A 20,284-nucleotide genomic window follows, 5' to 3' on the forward strand; every position below is an offset into this window, starting at 1 on the left:
CACTGTTCTGAGGTCCCCTGAGAGGAGAGGAACAGGTTTGGAGGAGTTGAATGTAGAAGGTGAGGAAAGCTGAGGACGTGTTCCTCTGAGATTGTAATTGCTCTGAGGGCTGAAATGTTTGGGTCAGCAGTATATAACCAATGTTTAAGTAAAATATATCTGGATTTTCAGAGCTTGTAAAGCTTGGAAAGATTGCCTGTAACTCCTCTGTCACAGATAAAGAATCTGGTTTAAAGAAAGGTAAAATAAAAGGCTGCCCAAAGCAAACCAATGCTTTAGGGCAAGCAATAAATTGCTGATCTCCTGATCCAGGCTGTAGATTAGCTCTTGTGTAATTAAATAATGTTGAAAATGTTTGGTGATTGTGCATATAACAAACAGTTATGAGCAGTCTGTGTAGAGTAGAAAGGTCAAGGAGAAGCCTTGTACAATTTTTTCTTTTTTTCAGTACTTTGTGCTTTTTTTGTTCTTATAATTTATCTACAACCATTCCTTTATGTGATCATATTTATATTTCTAAAGTCATAGAGACATAATGGCAGAAGTTCATCTCCAGAAGTGCTGTAGGGAATGAAATGGTAATGTGGCTTTTGAGGGTAGCAATTTTATGGGACAAATCAGCACAAGGCAAATTCTTGAAAAACTTTAAAAATCCTTTTTGGCACACTAGGCTTAAAGAAGAAGAAAAGTGAGATAGATTGAATACTGAGTTCATTTCATTATTTATAAATAAAATGGTTTTCAGTTTTCCAAAACATAGTGCCAGCACTTGATGTCACTTGGAGTTTTCAAAACCATTAATTAATGGTTGCCTTTTAATAGAAATTTTTTGAGGCACCCAGTGAATACCAATATAGAGAGGAAAATAATTGGACTGTCTGTTATAATTCTCTTGAACCCTTTTGGACCACGTAACTTATTTGCTCTGTGTGGTTCTGTATTCACCTTTTTCCTTGCTCTATAGTTAGCTAAAGAAAAAAAAAAAATCCTACATTATAAATGTTTTAGGTAGTGGCTCAAAGGTAAATCTTTCTTTGCCTCATATTTACTGGGCTCGTTAATACCTTTGGTTATGTGGAAAGAAAATCCACCAGGTGAATGTGTGGGGAAAGGAATGAAAGGTTATGTCCATCATGAACTGTTAAACCATAATGGTAAAGCTTGTGTTTCAGATTTAGAAGGAAGAAAGGTCTTGGTAAAAGCTGTTTTTAATGAAGGGTTGTAGTGCATGAAACTGGAATTGAAGAGATGTTGAAAATAAATTGTGAATTTGCCCCTTGTGTCCATGGTCACTGTTCTTTGCTGTAGGATTTTCTCTGTCCTTTGCTTTATTTTTTTGTTCTGTCAGGAATGCATAAAGTAACTGCTAATTTTTTCATAGTGTCTGGTGCCCTGAAGATATAAAATATTATAAATAAATTGTATTTTGAGGTCTGTGTGTACAGTTTAGCTTCAGTAGCCCTACCTTTGACATATTGTGTTGTGTTTTATTCTGGTAATTGGAACAAAACCATTTTCATTAAAAGTTCCTACTCAGTCCAAATAAGAGTCTCAGAAATTGTGCTTCTGCAAAACTTGAGTTAAAGAGGCACAGAGAGCTCTGCCCAAGAGCCAGCTGGAGTAGGCTGTCCATAAGAATCACAGTTTTTTTTTAGACAAATTTTTTGCTCTTAATTGCAACAGTGTTACAAGGCTTTTAGAAGGGCTCTCTCTGGCTCTGGGCGGGGATGTCTCTCGGTGTGGGAAAGGCACCAATTTGCTCATTTCCCTCTTCTCTCCATCAGACTAAAGGCCACTGGCATTTTGCAGTCCTCTGCTTCTAGAATCTTATCTCTTTCCCAGTTTGCACTCTTATCACTCACCCTGTAAATAGGTCTTTTCCTTCAAGCCTTGGGAAAGGAAATGGTGAAAGTTGCTATCTCCTTTTCCTCTGAGGAGAAATCAGAAACATTTTCTCATTCTGCAGAGATTAATTGAACTTCCCACCACCCTTTTCCCCACCTGCACGTTTTTTACCTTTGCCTCATTAAGCTGTAGGCTTGAAGGTATGCAGCTTTCACTCTGCTGCAAAAATACCTTTTAATCCCTTCCTCTTCTGTGGTGGTGATCTGTTCCATTAGAAAAGGTACAGCTCTTCATCTCACCTGTTTATGCTGTACCTTCACCAAGGGGGACTCTTTTAGAGCAGCCACAGTTTGCCAAAGAAGTTTGATGTATTGATGGCAGCTAAAAAGCAGTATGAGAGGTTTTCCAGGAGGTTGATTGTAAGGCAATATCTTGCAAAACCACAGTATCAGCAGCCAGGTTACCTGGTTGCTATATATTATTTGAGTCTTTGAGGGAAAATTAATCACGTGTGTTGGTAATTGCTATGCAGGTAAGGATAATTATATGGTTACCACCAGAAGATTCACTAAAACAGTGTTGGGAGATCACTTCATATGTCAAAGAAGTGGTAAAGCTGTGCCAGCAATGCTTTTATCTGAAATAAATCTTTGTTAACTGAAATTTCACTTATTTTTGGCTAGCATAAGAGAAGAAACATTGGTTGTTTTCAAATGGCATCTGAGTGTATGCATCTGTTGGGAGCACCAATCCACTTACCTCATGTTCCCATGAAAAGAGAAAGATTTTATTGATATCTTGAAGAAAAGTGCCTTCAAAGAATAACAGTATGAATGTACATGAAACCTCCTATCCAGCGTACATTTAGCACAGTCTAAAATTTACTGTTGTATTGAGAGAAAAACCAAGATGCTTACTGTTTCAGTACTAAACCTCAAGTAGTTGAACCTCTTCAGACATGACCTCTTCAGATACAGGACTGCTTGCTATCCTTTCCAAAAACAATGTCCTAGTCAGATACCAGGAAACTTGGTTTTAGGAAGAAAATGTTAAAAAAAAGAGAAGGGTATTGAAGATACAAGGAATTTGTGATGAGTACTTTGGTATGAGTAAGCTTTGAAATGTAAAGCAGGAATCAGAAAGACCTCTCTGAGAAATTGAAAAATGGTGGAATTTTTACAAAAAAGATTTTTTGATACCAGGAGACAGGATTAAATCCAGGAGAGGAATCCAAGGTGTTCATCAAGTACAAGAGGAGAGGTTTCTTACTGCTGAGATTTGCTAATGTGAATGTAGTGAAGTTAGGGTAACAGCCCTGTGCAATTGAGTCCTCTGCCCACTAAGCAGATATGTAAGGTATTAAATGGAACAGAATTGTCCCATGACCCTTTATTATACCCCAGGTTTTTTCAAGGAAGTTATATTTGCATAGAAAATGGCCATCTCCTCTCTGTTGTTTCAATTTTATCGTATGGATAGCTTGCAAATGTATTGACTTCCTATATGATGCATTTTAGTTCTGCCTGTCTGTACCACTTTTGGATCTGTGCAGTGCACATAACATGCCTTCAGAATTGTTGACACCAACATACTGTGCCTCTCCTTACTGAGTGTTTGGAGATGCATTCCTCTTAATTGTACAGTGATGAGAATTTCTGTCGTTGTTTAAGTCAGTAGTATTAAATGCATATATCTAATCTGTGTATATCCTGGGTGTGCATTTTACAACCTAAAGACATTAAATATGGTCATTACTTGGAACCACCTGAGGGGAGCTGCAGAAGGAAGTGTTGTGATTACTATAACAGGCTTTTCCTGCCCTTCCCTTTCAGTCAGTGACTAGCGGAAAGTTTTGTGAAAGCACCACTTTAATGGTAGGGCACTGCTTAGTGTGTGATGGAGAAAAATAAGATGGGCTGCTCCTGTCTTTTAGGTAGCTTCTCTCTGGTTTTCAAAGTCAGCTAATAACATTTCTGCTCCCTTTGACTTCCATTCATCTTCCAACTGCATTCTTCCTGCTGCATCCCACAGTTATTTTTGGGGGGTGAGGACTGTTTGTTTCCCAAGAATAACAGGAAAAAAACAGGTGTTGAGATAACAGCCTGTCTGTGGCTGCATTTTATATAACAAGTGACTAGTAATAATCAGGAGAGATGTTGCTCAAATAACTCTTTATCCACATCTCCTGATTTTTTTGCCTGGTTTCTCACCTGTCTTCTGTGATGTTTCACAGGAACAAATGAGTCACTGTCTTCAGGTGAGTGCTGTGAAGAGCAGTGTGAAAGAAAGTGTTTGCATTGAAGCAGAACCAATGAAGTGTGTCCTTACGAAGCTAAAAATGACACTTCTGTGTATTCTTCAGTGCCATCTACCGGCAGAATTACCCACTAGAGACTCAGAGGCCAAGAACATTCTCCTAAGTGGCAGCAATTTAAAAACATTTGTTTCTTTTCTTCTTTTAGGAGCAAGGCAAGATTGGTGTAGTCTTCAATATTGGCACAGTGGACATCTCTATTAAAGAGGAAAGCACACCTGTAAATGATGGCAAATACCACGTAGTACGCTTTACCAGGAATGGTGGCAATGCAACACTTCAGGTTGACAGCTGGCCAGTGAATGAACACTACCCCACAGGTACATATGTTTTTCTTCTTTTTTTCCTCTTTCAGTGTATCTGTACCTATAAACTAATGTTTAATAACAGCTGGTTTCTATATAAATCTTTGTTGCTTCATCTCGACAAGGAATTCACGAGCCTGGTGATGTGTATTCTGTCTCTTGGAAAACAAACTAATGGTCCTTTACACTGGAAGAATAAGCACGCCAACTGTGTGGCATGATGCACATAGATCATGCTATTTCAGAGGTGAATCCTGGTTCTATACAGAGTTACAAAGCCATTCAATGACAAATTTGGTTTTGCTACTTGTGATATTTTCTAAATATTCAAGGTACAAAAGTTTTGAACAGACTTTATGAACAGGAGTGGTGACTCTAGCCACACCCCAGATACTGTCTATATACATACAGAGTAGAATTGTAAGGAATGTGGAAGATTAAGCAAGTATTTGAGCGGACCTTATGCTTACCTTGTAATTTTTTATCGTCTGAATTTCACTTAGGTGAAATTCTTCTCTCTTAGGTTTGCAGATACGAAGGTTAATGCACCATCTAACCAAAACTGACAACTCCTAGTTGACTTTCTGTTAAAATGCAGTGGAAAAAATCAGTATCTTTGGAAATTACCACCCTAAATCCACCAGAAATAGCGAATAAGTGGCTCTTGGTGCACTCTCACATATTTTATCCTACCACTGGCAAATCACAACCTCATGATACTTTATGTCACCATGCTAAAGGATCAGATTTACTCAAAGTGAAAAAGTGATGCTGACAGTGCATTAGATAGCTGAGGTGTGATAATGTGTATGGTGATAAAAGGAAGAATGAACACAAGGAAAGGACTCCAGTGTTAACCACTTTCCTCTTATTCATATGTTGCCTAAGCTCAAGCCATGATCTTCTTGGTTTTCAATATTGAGTCTAAGAAACATTCAGTTCTTTATTTCTAGGTTGTACAGTAGTAACTCAGGACAAAGGGAAGATTTCTTGCTAGTTGTGTAGGTACTGTTCAAAAGAAACTTAAATTATAGGAAATATCCTAACTTGAGGTTGTATACTAATTTATGTGACATTATAGTAATAAATTAATCCAAGGGGATGACTTCATCTCTTCTACTCCCTCAGAAAGCACACAGGAAAGGTTTTTAAATGTGTGTCATCTATGCTGTATTGCTCTCTACCACATATGTCCCTTTGTCAGTGTTTTGTGAAGTATATACAAACAGATACCTTTCAATTATTAACCTTATTTCTGTGAAAAAATTCTTTTTGAAGAATTCTATGACAGATATGCTGAGTTAGAGTCTAGCTCTGCTATCCATTGGTTTGAGAGGAAAGTGAGCTAAGAAAGGTCCAACTGAAGATCTTTCTTTTGCTCCCTTCATCAATTATTTTGTAAAATACCTCCAATCAAGCTGGCAGCCAATTAAAGTCACTACAAACCCTACGAATAAATTTTCTCCTTATATCGCTTGCTGTATTAAGTCTCTGGTGTAAAGAAACAAAATATTCAGCTCAATGCTTTAGAGTTTTTGGGTTTTTTTTAAAAAGGAAAATAAATCACACTCAGAGACTACCTCAGTACCCTGGGCTTCTGCCTTGGCTAAAGATATTTCTGTGTTTTCATTAAAAGATGTATGGTTTTATGGAATCAGCATTAATCTTATGTTCTGGGTTAGTATTGAGTGTTTGCAGTTGTACCCTAAGAAAAAAGGACAACTTTATCTTCTAGACACCTTTTCATTTCTGTGCATGTATTTCAATTTTTGTCTGCTTGTAGGTGATGTATTTTTCAGCCTGTCCCTGTAAAAATAAGGCTTGTAAGACCATACTTCATGCATGCAGCTTTCTCCCTTATTTGTTTTCTTACTTCTTTCAAACACAGTGCTAATATTTAAGCCAAATTTAAAAAAAATAGGGCAAAAATCAAAAAAACCTAAAGATATTACATTGCTGTGGGAAAAACCCAACAAACCAACAAACAAACAAACAAAAAAAACCAAGGGAGGAGGGCAGTGTTCCAGCCTTCCCAAAGGAAAGGACTGTGGCTTGATGTCAATTCATGTTAAGTACCAGAATATCCATATAACAGAGTGGCATTATGAATGCCTAAGATTCAGAAAATATTCAATGAACCAATAATTACAGGAAACCAATACTTATTAGTCCCATTTTCTGGGCAGTCAATGGTTTAGAAAAAAAGACTGAACAGGAGCTTTTGGAATTAATTACTTGTTGTCTTTCACAAACCAAACTTGCACTATTGTTTTTTGATCTGACTGCAAGACCAAACCTGTGTTCAGCTGAGACTGAGCTCTGTGAAGGCTTTGTGGTTGGATGGACCCCAGGCTAAGCTGGTGTGTTTCAACTGGAATCTGCTGAAAATTTAAATTCCTATCAAACTTGAGTGATAGTAGCTTAATAATCCCTTATGTTTCGCATAGTGTCATGTCAGTTCTGGAAACACAGTTATTTGTAGGGCTTAAAAAAATGCATTTGTAGACCATACTTGCTCAGGCACACTGTCTGTAAAATGAACGATTTCATGTGTACTTGGTTTTCCACACAGTGCTACAACCTAATGTTTACAAATTTTGTAAACTGTCCAGTGTATCCTCTTTGTCATCACACATGGTGCACATGTGATGCATGAAAATCTTCAGTCAGGGCTGCATTCTGAATGACATTCCCATGCTCCTCTCTGAGTTTTATTACTTGTGGAAGGATTATACATTAGACTCATAATTACTTGCTCAATGAAAAGTACAAATAAAAGTTGGATATTCATTAAATGAGCAAAGTGAGGTAATATTGGCTTTCCTTAAAATACAATCTTTAGTTAAATTGAAATTAACTGAAACTAGCCCGATGGGACCAAAAGGCTCCAAAGCTATATTTTTACACCTTCAAATAAAAGACAAGGAAAATAGAATGACAACAAACTTAGAACTCAGGCACTGACATTTTGGATTTTATAGCATCCAGCTGCATTCTAGTCACCTGCAACATGAGCTTTACACTTTCTTGTAAGGAAAAGAGTTAGAGAAAAATGGTAAATGAGGGAATTAACTTGGAGCCAAAGTTGTCTTTGTGACTGAAATAATCCAAATTACTAGGGATGATCTCTCATCTTTAGTACCATTTCAAAGTGCCAGAGTTTCTCTTACTGGACATTAAGACAGAACAGTGGGCCTGCATAGGTATTTGAGACAAAGCTCCTGAGAATTGGGAGATGTCAAAAAAGTAGCATTAGTACAGAGGCTGCTATCTGCAACTGAGCTGTTGTGGTTCAGCCAAAATCACTGAGCTGTTTGTGCTTTATTTGCATTAGTTTTGCCCTTTCTCCTCTCTCTCAAGAACACAGGTATGGAGATGGGTTTTTTCCATAGGCTGTACTGATAGCAAATTTCTTCATGCTTGATTCGTTAAGTTGGCTATCACAATGTGATAAAATTTTTCTCAGTCAGGGTATAAAACATTTGCTCTAAAGTACAGTTTTCTTTGTCTGCCTCTGTTCTGTTTCCTCACATTCATCCTTTTGTGTACATCCCAAAAAACAGGTTGTGCATGGTCATTGTTATTTTCCCGCTTTTATGTTCCTGGGGAGAGCCTTATCTATATCTAAATAAATATTTTGATTAGGGAGTAGTTTTGGACCCAGACTTCAGGAAGAGGCAGTATCTGACATGTTTTTGTTTGTATTAAAATGAAACCCATCCAATTTGAGACAGTTTACAGAAATTTTCACAATAGTTAGAAATCCATCTTTACACAGAACTGGTGTACCTCATTCCCTAAGTTTTCATTACTTCTTAGGCAGGACGTTTTCTTTTTTTACTCTGTCCATTGTCTCCTTGCAAAGACATTGTGTGATGCCAGATTTGTAGTGTATGTCAAAACAAGCCTGATATTCCTGTTCATTCATCCAGGCACCAACTACATTTTCTGCAGTAGGAAAAAAAAAAACAAAACTAGGTGAATAGAAGCTGTAAAGCAAGTATATTCATGATAAGAAAAATAAAATCCTATTGAAGTAATGTTTTAAAGGAGAAGGTTAAAGGAAAAAGGGCAACTGGTGGGAAGGAAGCAGTTATTTAAAGAAGCGTATAATCTAGAAAGTCAAATGTAGCCTGGATTTTTTAATGCATTTTATAAACAAGAAATAAGATGATATTAAACTGGATTATTATCAGGATTCATTATTTCATCCACACAGTACATATTTTATATTTTTCCCCTTTATCATTCTTGAGTTCTCTCTCAGTCTTCTTGTAGTAGTCTCCCCTTTCAAATTACATTATTCTGCAGGTTTTTGCTATGGATAAGAGAAAAAAAAAAATCATTCTCTATGCCCCTACTTAATTTGGTCTCTGAAGTACATTTCTGAGAGGAAGTTTTATTTCTGGAAAAGCTGGACTGTTAGCTCTTGGCAGCAGAACTGACTGCTCTGGCAGGTAGTGTGGCCAGATAAGTGCATACCTATAAAACAAAAAGTTGATTCTGAGACCCTGATATCTGTGCTGGGATTTTCTTTCAGAGTATTTCTAGTTGGAAGCATTTAATGTACCTGAACTGTTGGGCATATCTTCTTTTTTCAATTTCATTTGAAAGCAATCCAATTTGAACTACATCTTTGTTAGTCTGTGTGAGACAAAGTCTTTGTCTAAAATAATAAGCTTTCTAGAGACAGGTCAAAGTGATAGTGGTTTAGATTCTCCTACCTATCTAAAATGTGAAAGGCATAAACCTTGCCTTGCTAAAATGTATTTCTTCATTTGCTTGGTGGAAAGATCTGAAGCAGCTTGATTTGTGCCACGCACTTTATGTGAGATAGGGAAGAAAACTGGCTGAGTTCTTACTTGCTTCTTTCAATAATTTTTCTTGCTAACTGAAGGAATACTGAAGGATGCTAGCAGCAGGGCCCCTACCCCCAATTATCCAACAAGGGTCTTGGTGTCTGGGGAGGTCCTGCTGACTGGAACCTAACCATTGCTATTACAGTTTATAAGGTGTGAGAAAAGATACAGAGAGCTACAGACCTGTTAGTCTAAATTCAGATCCTGGAAAAATTATGAAGATTATACTGTATGCTATTGAAAGGCATTTAAAGAATAATGCAGTCTTAAGGCACATTCAACAAGGGTTCACAAGGGGAATGTTCCATTTAACTAATTTGATGTCTTTCTATTGTAAAGTCACCTGCCTCATGGATGAAGGGAAGGAGGTGGATGTAGTTTTTCTTGGATTTTAGTAATGCTTCTGATCTCATCCCTCACAGCACCATCCCAGACAAGTTGCCCAGCTGTGGATTGAGCCATGCACAGTGCACTGGGTTAGGAACTGGCTGGATGGCAGAGCTCAAAGGGCTGTGGTGGTGGATGGGGCTACATCTGCCTGGCAGGTGGTCACCAGAGCTGCTCCTCAGGGTTCAGTTCTAGGCACAGGTCTGTTCAATATGTTCATTCTTCTGTGGTAAGAAGATCTCATGGATGAAGGGAAGGTAGTAGATGTAGGAAGTTTGCTAATGAGACTAAACTGGGAGGTGCTGTTGAATCCCTCAAGGGATAAGAGGCCTTGCAGGGGATTCTAGCTGCATGGGAGCATTGGACTATGATTAATGGGATAAAATTAAGCAAGAACAAATTCTGAATTCTGCACCTGGGGCAGAGTAACACCAGGCATTATTATGAATTTGGAGAGGAGTGGCTGGAGATGAGCCCTGCAGAAAGGGATCTGGGGACTGGTGGGCAGCAGCTCAGTGTGAGTCATCTGTGGACCCTGACAGTGAAAAGAGCAAACCACGTCCTGGGGAGCGTATAAACCAGCACAAACAGCCAGGAAAAAGAAGTGATTGTCCTGCTCTATTCAGCTTTGGTGTGGTCTCACCTCAGTGAGACCTCACTGTAGTGCCCCACAGTTTGAGAAGGATGTGAACATCCATGAAAATATCCAGAGGACAGCAGCAAAGCTGGTGACAGGGCTGGAAGGCATGTGGTATGGAGGGTGGCTAAGGACTTTGGGGTCACTGAGTTTGGAGAAAAGCAGACTAGGGGTGACATTGCCCTTTACAGCTTTCTGAGGAGTGGAAGCAGAGACAGGTGCCATGGAAGCAGTTCCATGGTACTTTTTGATGGGACATGTAGGAATGTTTCAAAGCTGTGCTAGAGGAGGTTCACAATAGATCTTAGGAAGTATTACTTTACTGACAGTCTGGTCAAATGGAACCATTTTTAGATCTAGACAGATTGTCATAAGTGTTTAAAAGGCATTTGGACAATGCCCTTAAGAACATACTTTGGCTTTTGGCTATCCCTGATTGAGCTGGATAATCATTGCAACTACTTTCCAAATATTCTAGTCTAAACTACTCACAAAGAAATACAGAATGTCAGGCAGAGGTTATAGTTTTACATTTAAGTGAAAGGTGATGCAACAAAGGCTGTAGAAAGAATCTTATGAAAGTCAGTTTTTCTATTTTTTTATTTTTTTTTTTTTACTTTATGATCTCTCATGTTTGAGAAAATGTCAAGATTTTGAGAGGTTTTTTTTGGGACAGAAGAAATTATATACTACATCTCTATAACATCAAAAAAGTAGATGTATTTTTAATCTCATCTGTTTTAACTGTAGAGAATTAATTATGGTGGTGGAAAGAACTTGAAGTATTTGTGTTTGTCTTGATAAGATTGAAAGCTTGGTTCCATCTTATTCTTCCTTTAGGAAAAGTATTCTATGATTAGAAGTATTGGAATAATTGGAATCTGGCATTTTTTTGTATTGCTGTTACCCATTGGATACTTCTGAAAAGTGCTGAATATTTCTCAGTGAGATGATGCTAACTCTTCCCTGCCTGCATGGAAACATGCAAAAACGAAGCATGAAGCTGTTTTGGCTAGAGCAGACTGAATACTGACTGAGTATTGCAAAGAACTGTTGTGAATTGGAAGGGATATTTTGTAAGTGAGGAACCTGAAGCTAGTTTAAGTAATAAGTGTTGCATAGCACCCCACAATCCCTGATGGGTGGTGTTGTGAGTTTCTGTGAAAAACAAGAAAACAGATTTCATTTCCAGAGATGTGGATGTCTACAGATCCAGCTATATTTAAATGCAGTGTTGGTTCTCAGTATCTCTAAAAATGGTTCTACCCATCTCTACAAATAAAATTCCATGAGTTTATGCAACCGTGACTGTTGAATGAGAATTCATAGTCTGATTTGAAACAGGTCATTTCTTGTCCTACTCAAGCCATTTGTTACCTTTCTCTTGTTATTTTCAGTCTCCTTCCACAGCTGACATGATCTTTTTGTTCAATGAAGTCCATTTCCCACCTCATCCCTCTACTGAAGGGACTCCTCTTCTCTTCTCTTCTCTTCTCTTCTCTTCTCTTCTCTTCTCTTCTCTTCTCTTCTCTTCTCTTCTCTTCTCTTCTCTTCTCTTCTCTTCTCTTCTCTTCTCTTCTCTTCTCTTCTCTTCTCTTCTCTTCTCTTCTCTTCTCTTCTCTTCTCTTCTCTTCTCTTCTCTTCTCTTCTCTTCTCTTCTCTTCTCTTCTCTTCTCTTCTCTTCTCCTGTTTTTATCGACATTTTTTATTTCTCTCCCTCTGTGATTTCACAGTCATGAGATAAATAGCCTTGTATCTTACAAGCTAAATACAATTACTGCTATCAAAACTGGAGTCTTTCTCTCCCTGTAAATGTCTCTTGGAAGCTGATAAGCTGTTCAAAGCAAACTGCAGGCTTCTGCCTAATCCTGAGATTAAACATAACCACCCAGAAGACAGCAAGAGATAATTGAGGAGGGGGGGTTAGAGAAAGCAGGCAGGAGAGGAAGAGAGAAGGAGAAAGTGAGATCCTCTCCTGAGATATTAAGAGGACATACAGAAGGCTCAAGGTTATTTGTAAAGGAATTACACAAAACACACAAGAGCTTGTTATGATGAGGAATTTCCTCAGATAATGCAGTGGTTGTTGTAGTTGTTAAAGACAAAATTTAGGAAGGATTTGTTTGATGTAAAGCACACAAGGCAGCTCCCACCCATGGCTGCTGATTTTTATATATTATCCCCATCTTGTCCTTGAAACAGAAGGTCTCACAAGATTGTATCTAGTTCTTTGTGCATGCTGCAGTTCATCTCACTGGCTTTATTGCTGAACATGGGGAGACAGAGATTTCCCAAGACTGAGCCGACTTCTCTGTGCTCTGTTTTGCTACCTGCTGATCAACCTAGGAAGAAAGAGTGCTTTAATTGTGGAGAAATAGTGTGTGATATCTGTATTAGTCTTCACTTACGAAGGCAGAATTACTGAAGGTTAGTTGTTTTTGTGAGTCAGCCCAATACAGTTGAAAAAAACAGACCTATTTCTAGATATATAAGCTCTTCTTGATAGGTTTTTCTTTTTTAATCAGTGACATTATAGTTTTCTCCTTCTGTAATTTTTTTTGCACCTTCTGTTTCTGAAAGCTGGTCTGTTTTTAACTGTTATCAATGGGATATTACCTCTTCCAGCTTTGCTTTATTTAATTCATAATGCATTAGACAAGAAAAAGAAGGTAAGTTTAGATGGTCTAATAGTAGTATCACTGAGGAAATTAGGAAAAGACTACATATCCTTTCTTCAGCTGACATTTGCACTGATATTGTAAATAATATGCAATGCTGTGGTTATTAGTTCTTTTGAGCTCAGTGATGCAAAGTCTAATGCTGATTGTGAAATTAACAAGGAAAACTCAAAAGAAGACCTAACTGAGATGTGTGAGTTATTGCAAAAAGTTACTAAATTTGTACTTATCCCTGCACAGTACCTCTACGTGGCTCATGATGTACCACTTCAGTGATTTAAAAATATTCGGTAGTGGAGCCTTCATAGAGAAAATTGCTAGTTCTCTGTGCTTTGCAGAGCCTGGGTCCTCCTTCCCCAAATTCACTCTGTGTCTTGCAGAATGATTTGGACATGTAATTTCCTCTTTTTTCCACCCTTCAACTCCCCACAAAAACTTTGGCTTCTGCCTTCTTGTGCCCCTTTAGCAATCCCTTCCTTCCTTCAGACTTGAGGCAGTTATGATCTCCTTTTCACTTCTGAAACCTTGCTTCTGAACCAAGGTAATAGTAAGAAGTTTGGCTGAATCCAGTTGTTTCCATGAAAAGACACACGGATCTTGTGCTGGACAACTTGGAATCATTAATAAGATGTGTTGCTAGATCTGCATGCTGAAGGGATTTTTTTCTTGGTGCTACCAGGTTCCACTGTGGTCTCAATATTCTCCTATCCAAATGTCCTTCTGAGTGGGCAGTGAGTAAGGAACAAGAGAACTGATTTTTTTTAGCCCTGTAGGCTGAATGTGATCACCGGGGTTCTTGTCACATACTTTTTTGTGGATTTTTGACTTTTCATATTGTACTCATTTTGTGGGACTTAAATGAGCTCTCAGATGCTTCCTATCAGCATGAATTGGAGGCAGCATAAAAAGTGCCTTTGACAGATTTACTGCATTTCATAATGAGCCTAAAACATATAAAAAGACAGGGTTAATAAAACAGAATTGGAGAAGCACATTTTGAAGGCAGTACTGTGACATATGTTGAAAGATCTGCCAAGAGGGATGATTAAAGCATGACAAGTTGATGAAATCAAGAGTTGATTGTAGCTTGTCACTGCAGGGCCATAGCATCTATAATATATTTATAGAATTGGAAAACTGATAAATATGGCTACCTGATATGAACACTCAAATTTTGTTCCCCTGTATCCACTGACATATGAACCTCCATACATGAAGTCATCAACAAACAAACGTACTTTGGAATTCATGCAAACACATTCATGTTAAAGTATGTGCTTCCATACTGGATGATGGGATAGGATCTGACATGGTATAAATGTTACATAAATGTTCTTTACACACACCGCCACTATGCTTAGAGTTTAATTGCCATACTTTGTGTTTTGCTTTCCCACAGCAGAAAATGAAGCTGTAGTTTATTTCTGATTTGCCCCATCCTCAAAGAGTTTATAGAAGTGTTGTAGGGATCTTCTGTCTTCCAAATTCTGTTTTTGAGGACAGAAGAGAGAACTAACAAAATAACTAACAAAAATACCTGGTTATACTGCAGTTTTCAGTATCCATTACTCCTTGTTTTTTTTCTAAAAACTGATCTGATCTCTTGCAACACACTATATTCAGTCTGAGCAAGCTGTAGCTTTAATTTCACCAAGTACCTCAAGCCCACGTGAGTGGCAGTCTATCAAGCACTTGAGTTTGTCAGCTTGGCATCAAGAAAAAAGGAAATGTGCGGGTCTTTATGAAGACATGTAAGGTAATGAAGCAAAACAATATAATTTAACAGCAATAAGGTTGAAAGAAGGAGTTTACCTGAGGAAGGAAGTAAACACAGAAAAGTATCTTCATGCAAGTAGCCATGATCATCTAATTCCCACCCAAGATCCCACTGATAGTCCTTGAGATTATCAGTGAGAGGGGAGAGGAATAAGAATTATTCTTCTGTAGCAGTCTATTACTGCTACATAACAATCACATGAAAGGTTGTTCCAACATACAAATACATTCCATAGAGACAATACTAGTTTTAATTTAGCCAAGATACTTTATCTTGTTTATAGCCTAGATAAAGAGAATATTACCAGAAATTACTGACAATTTAAGGCAAAGTTTCTTTTGGTGCTGTCCAGAAAGACAGAGGTATGTATTCTATGTATTACATATTCATCTGTTAGCTGAATTAGTGTAGCAACCCTCTTACATCTTTCTGAATCAGACTAGATGTCCAGTATGTCAAATCTACAGATGAATACCAAATACTTTGGAGGAAAATTTGCTTTAATGGTCAAAATGACACTTCTTTATGATTGTCCTGGATTTGGGATTCTCTTCTGTCTTCCCAGAGCCTGATTGTTCATCTAATCAAGCTTATTGAGTCTGAGACCTGTCAAGTGTCTGACACTCCAGAGAATTACAGTAACCCACCATAGCAACAACAAAAATATTCCCAAAAAAAGTACTTCTAAAATAATTGTCCTACTTTTGCATTTAGTTTGTGATCTAAAATATGAAGTCAAATAAGCTGTATGTGTTTGTATCATATATACAGTAATTACATTTTTACTTCTCAGCCTGGAAAGCAAGTGGTTCCTTTTTTTCCCCCTGATTAATTCATCCAGGATGACATGATTGTGTGGAAATACTCCCACTTCTGCAGCTGGAGAAGTTACTCTGCTGCATTGTGACCCATTGTTCAGCCAAATTTAAACCATAACAAACCAAAACCTAGGTAGTTTAGTGGCATCTGTAATTTTTCTCTATTTCTCTGATTCTTTTTCCATTGATGATATTGATTCTCAAGTCTTAGTTCTTTCCTTTTAGCTTAGTTCTGTTGACTAGGGTTCTTTGTAAGATAAATTCTTGCAACACAGGGTGAATCCCTAGGAAAACTTGTATTAACCTTAGACAAAGGTAGAACGGCATAAACTGAAACATGAGGAGATGAGCTTTATGATTTCATAGTCCTAGATTTACTCTATGTCAGAATATTCACTTAAAATATTCCAAGATACAGTATCCATAGGGCACTGATGTATCTTTCTGCCTACTTGTTCTCATCTGGTATCTGATTTCAGAATCCTGGATTGAGCAGTATCCCCAAGTGTTGGCATTGCATTCATATACTTTCCACAGGCCTTTGAGTCCCAGTCCCTGAGATACTATGGTGCAAAACAGATACAATCCATGTGTATTTTTCCCTGTATTTCTTCGACATCCATCCATTTTCCATGAATAATAATTACATACTAAGAGATACAGGTGTATCCTGATAGCTTGCCCTTCCCAACAATTCCATGCCAAAGTATGCAGCTGTTCACACAGGCATGTGTGTCCTGACAGAATCCTCAGATATTTTGAGCTGTTCTCATCTGTTTGTGTCCATTGCTCCATGATTGTATGAGGTCCAGGTACCAAGTATAAACCTTATTAATAATGATTTCTGGTAAATTTCTCATTTTCTGGCATAACATTAATTAGAACCACAGAAAGGCTTGTGTTGGAAGGAAACTTTAAGAGTATCTAGTTCCAAAGCCTCTGCCATGGGCAGGGACACCTTCCACTAGACCACATTGCTCAAAGCCTCAGCCAACCAACTGCTATTGTTTCAGCCATCAAATCTATCTGTATAGTGTAGTGCAGAGAAGGATGGAGAAATATTTCTTAGATGGAGACTCAGGCTAAATAGAACCCTGCTGCACAGCACAGTGCAGTGAATTCCCAGACATTAATATATTTACGTTTCTCTCCTGGGTTAGTTGTATTTCAGTTCTCCTGGCCAAACAGTTTTTATGTTTTATTTCTTCTGTCTCTCTCCCCCCCTTAACTCTCCTTCTGTCCCTGTCTCTCTCTCATAAACACACATGTGTGCACAGTAAGAATGAGCAAACAAACATCTGTCCTGAGGGATCACAGGCTTGAACAACAACTTTGTGCTTTTCTGATCACGTTGCCTGCAGAAAGAAGAGTGCCAGCTGTAATCCCAGGTTGACATGCTGACATGCAGTGACAGAAGGGTTTATGCATCCACATCAGCCTTCTCCCTGCTCGCTAAAGGCACAGGAAAGCATGAAATCATTAAAATCCAATGCTGAAATCTCAAGTAGAGCAATTGTATGAAAGGATGGTGAGAAATTAAAGGGGCCAGTCATGGAACTGGAAGTCAGAAGTTCATAAATTCCAGCCTTGTGTTTTAGAGATGCCTTTCTCTGTGATCTTGGGTAATGCTTTTACCACTCTGCAGCTCAATTTTTCCCATCAGTAAACTGAGGATAAAGCTCCAATTTACCTTATCTCTGGTGACTTAAATAGAAAATATTCTACAATTCACTGAACATGGAGGTCTTTCTGGGCCAATGAATTTACATCTTTGCTACTTATCGAGTACCTGGTGCCCTGGTCATGGCAAAACTTTGTGAATAGCATCTGTCTTTGAGAAGAAATATTGGGTTACTACAGAGTCCTAGAATTCTCTTTTCCTTTTTCTAAACTGATGCAAACAGAAGAATTGATTTCATGATTTGTAGCAGTTAGAAATGGGAAAGGCCTGCTTGCTCTCATTATTCCATTCTGTAATAAACTGATATCCCCCACTGCTTTTTCAAGTAAAATTTTAAATAATTCAAGAATTTCCCTGAGGACACTGTAGCACTGTCTAATATGCAATCTTGATAGGAAGTGCCTCTTAATAAATTTCTTCTTTCATCATTTTCTTACGTGCTTTTAATTATTTCCTGACACTCACCCAGGAGAACTGGCCCCTTCCGTAGAGTTTTTGCCATTTGGTTATTTGTAGCTGGTTAGCTTTCCAGTCCTCATCAGTGACATTTGATTAAGGGCCTTGTAGACATTCCTCTCATTATTGTTACTGACTGAGCAGATCCTCTACAGTGGCACTGTATTAATGGGAAAGGACTGCACATGCTCTCTCTATTTGTATATTTAAGTCCCCCTATTATCTCCCTAATCATCTGTGCACAGGGAAATGAGATTCAGGAACATCTGAAGGTTTCTAGTGGAGCCAACCCAGCTCCAAAGCTACCAGCACCAAGGCAGAGACTTCAGGTCTGCTGGAACTGAGCTGCTCTTGTTTGGAGGGTTGTGGTAGTGAGCCACTGACCCTTCAAGAGGCAGGTATAAAGCCACAAGTTTTCTTACCTTCAAACATGCACCCTACAAAGGCAACTGTGCTCTCCTCAGTCTCACATTGCTCCTGGGAGCAAAATACTACACTCATGTAGTATCTGTAATCTGTAAATTAGAGTCAGTGTTTCTCTGTCCTGACTTTGCCTAATACACAAAACAGATAAACAACCTCCAGATAAATGAGAGTTAATAGAATTTAAAGTGTCAATACAAATCAAGTGCTTTTGGTATTTGATTATTGCTGCTTGTTCCCACTGGGCAATATAAATCACATCCTGACCTTTCACAAGGGAATCAAAGAAGTGGGATGTGGGGACAATTGCAGTGGATTTTATTCCAACCTCTGATTTCTTCCTGCAAAATGAATTTTTTTTCTTGCTTTAAATGGAAAGATCAATATGTAGTTTCAGTTTTTCTTTAATAGACACTTCAGTCTTGGCTGCCTGGCATGGGGCTCAATTTGGATCTAGTCAGTGAAAAAACACAGCAATTTACACATTCCTTACAAAACATTTCAAACATCTAGTAATGTAGACACCCAAATTGTTTCATACTTTTACAGAGGTTGAACTGGTAACTGCTTTCTCTGTCCTGTACACTAGTTCAGTTTTCCTGGAACTAAAGCAGACTGCTTTTCTTTCCTGCCCACAGCCTCAGCTTCTACAGGGCTGAAGTCATTCAGCATAATATGCACATATAAAATAGGACTTGAGTCACATTTTTGCCAATATTTTTGTTTCTTCTGCGTTCTTGGAAAGGTTTGATTAACCTTCTTCCACCTTTGTTAGTCTGAGTTTTATTTAGGTTTGCTCCTACTGTGCTTCTGTGTTAGATTATCGAGGGTAAGGCACTTGTTTTCTCAGAAACCCAAAACAAGATTCCCTAATCTAAGGGAGGTTGAAATGTTACTGATCTTGTCCTGGGGCAGAGCATTGAATTAGATGAGTTCTTCAAATTGTTCTTAGTCTTATTATGTCATTGTGGTCCACGTGACCTGTACCTCCTTCACAGACATTTAAACTCCTATCTCCTAGTTTGCTGCTGAATTTCCCGATGATTTTGGCCTGAATGGTGCTTTAGTTTGAATCAGAACCCTAAGTTTTTTTAGGCTAAAAAAGATCAGATAAAATAGGGAGTGCTGGAATTTTAAAGCTTTTGGTTGAGGCACTAGAGACTTAGGAACAGCTCCAGTTGCCTGAATAACTTTTACTGTTGGAGTCTTGCTTGCTAATTCTCTCTCATATTTTTAGTACTTATATTACCAAGACCTTGCTGTCTCTCGTCATGAGGGCAGTGAGCTGAGGAGGGTTGCAGTGTGAAGGTCAACTTTTAACTCCAGTCCATAGTGAGATGAACAGAATAAAAGGTGTTGCTCCCAGCAAACAATGTGATCAGAGGGAATTGAAGATAAAGTCAAGGGCATCCAGGACTAAGGGGAAAATAAGGACAAGAACTAAAATGAGAATTCAATAGCAAAAGATGCAACTTTATTGAACAGTGAAGGCATAGGAAAAAATATAATATCCAAGAACTGAAGCAAAGCTGAACAGTGTTAAGACTTGTCTATATTTCAATTACCTCAAATGAAATAAAATCACAAATTTCAATTAATTTTCTGCAAGGTTCCTGTTACAAAAGGCAAAACTAAATCTTTACAAGATTTTTTAGAGGGGCAGATTGTGATAGTTAGGAAGATTTCAGATCATCTGCTTTATAATTGTGTTGTTTAACATGGCCATCCTGTTTCATTTTTGTATAAGCCACATCTGTGGTTTCAGGTTTGGACTTTTTTCAAGTGTTTTCTAAAGCCACTGTAAGTAGAGATTTTTTTACATGCTTGGATTTTAGTACAACCATCCCCTATGTTATATAACATAAGCCACAATATGGTCTTACAGTAACTCAACAAAATAAATATCTAAACACAAACAGACCTGATGCTAAAACTTGATTGTACGTGTTGTTTTTCCTTTCTGAGGTATGGAGGAAGGTCTAGTCTTAAAATTAGATTCTAATCCTTTACTAATAGACTTGTGTTAGTTCTAATTGAATACAAGCTATGAACAAATAGTGGTTGTACTTTGTAGTATTTAAAACAAAATACCTACTTAAGGAAA

The 20,284-nt window shown here is 38.0% G+C and overlaps 1 protein-coding gene across 8 annotated transcripts in view; it reads left to right on the plus strand.

Moving 5' to 3' along the window:
• Positions 1 to 20,284, plus strand: part of NRXN3 (neurexin 3) — a 972,437-nt gene that overhangs the window by 835,161 nt on the left and 116,992 nt on the right. For all 8 annotated transcript variants that reach the window (XM_086893498.1, XM_086893497.1, XM_086893499.1 and 5 more), the window contains one exon: positions 4,308 to 4,479. In XM_086893498.1, coding sequence (XP_086749624.1) covers positions 4,308 to 4,479 — 172 coding nt within the window. The remainder of the gene's footprint in view (positions 1 to 4,307; positions 4,480 to 20,284) is intronic.

Source organism: Cyanistes caeruleus, chromosome 6 (genome assembly GCF_971803275.1).
Source record: "Cyanistes caeruleus chromosome 6, bCyaCae1.hap1.1, whole genome shotgun sequence".
NCBI classification, from domain to species: Eukaryota; Metazoa; Chordata; class Aves; order Passeriformes; family Paridae; genus Cyanistes; species Cyanistes caeruleus.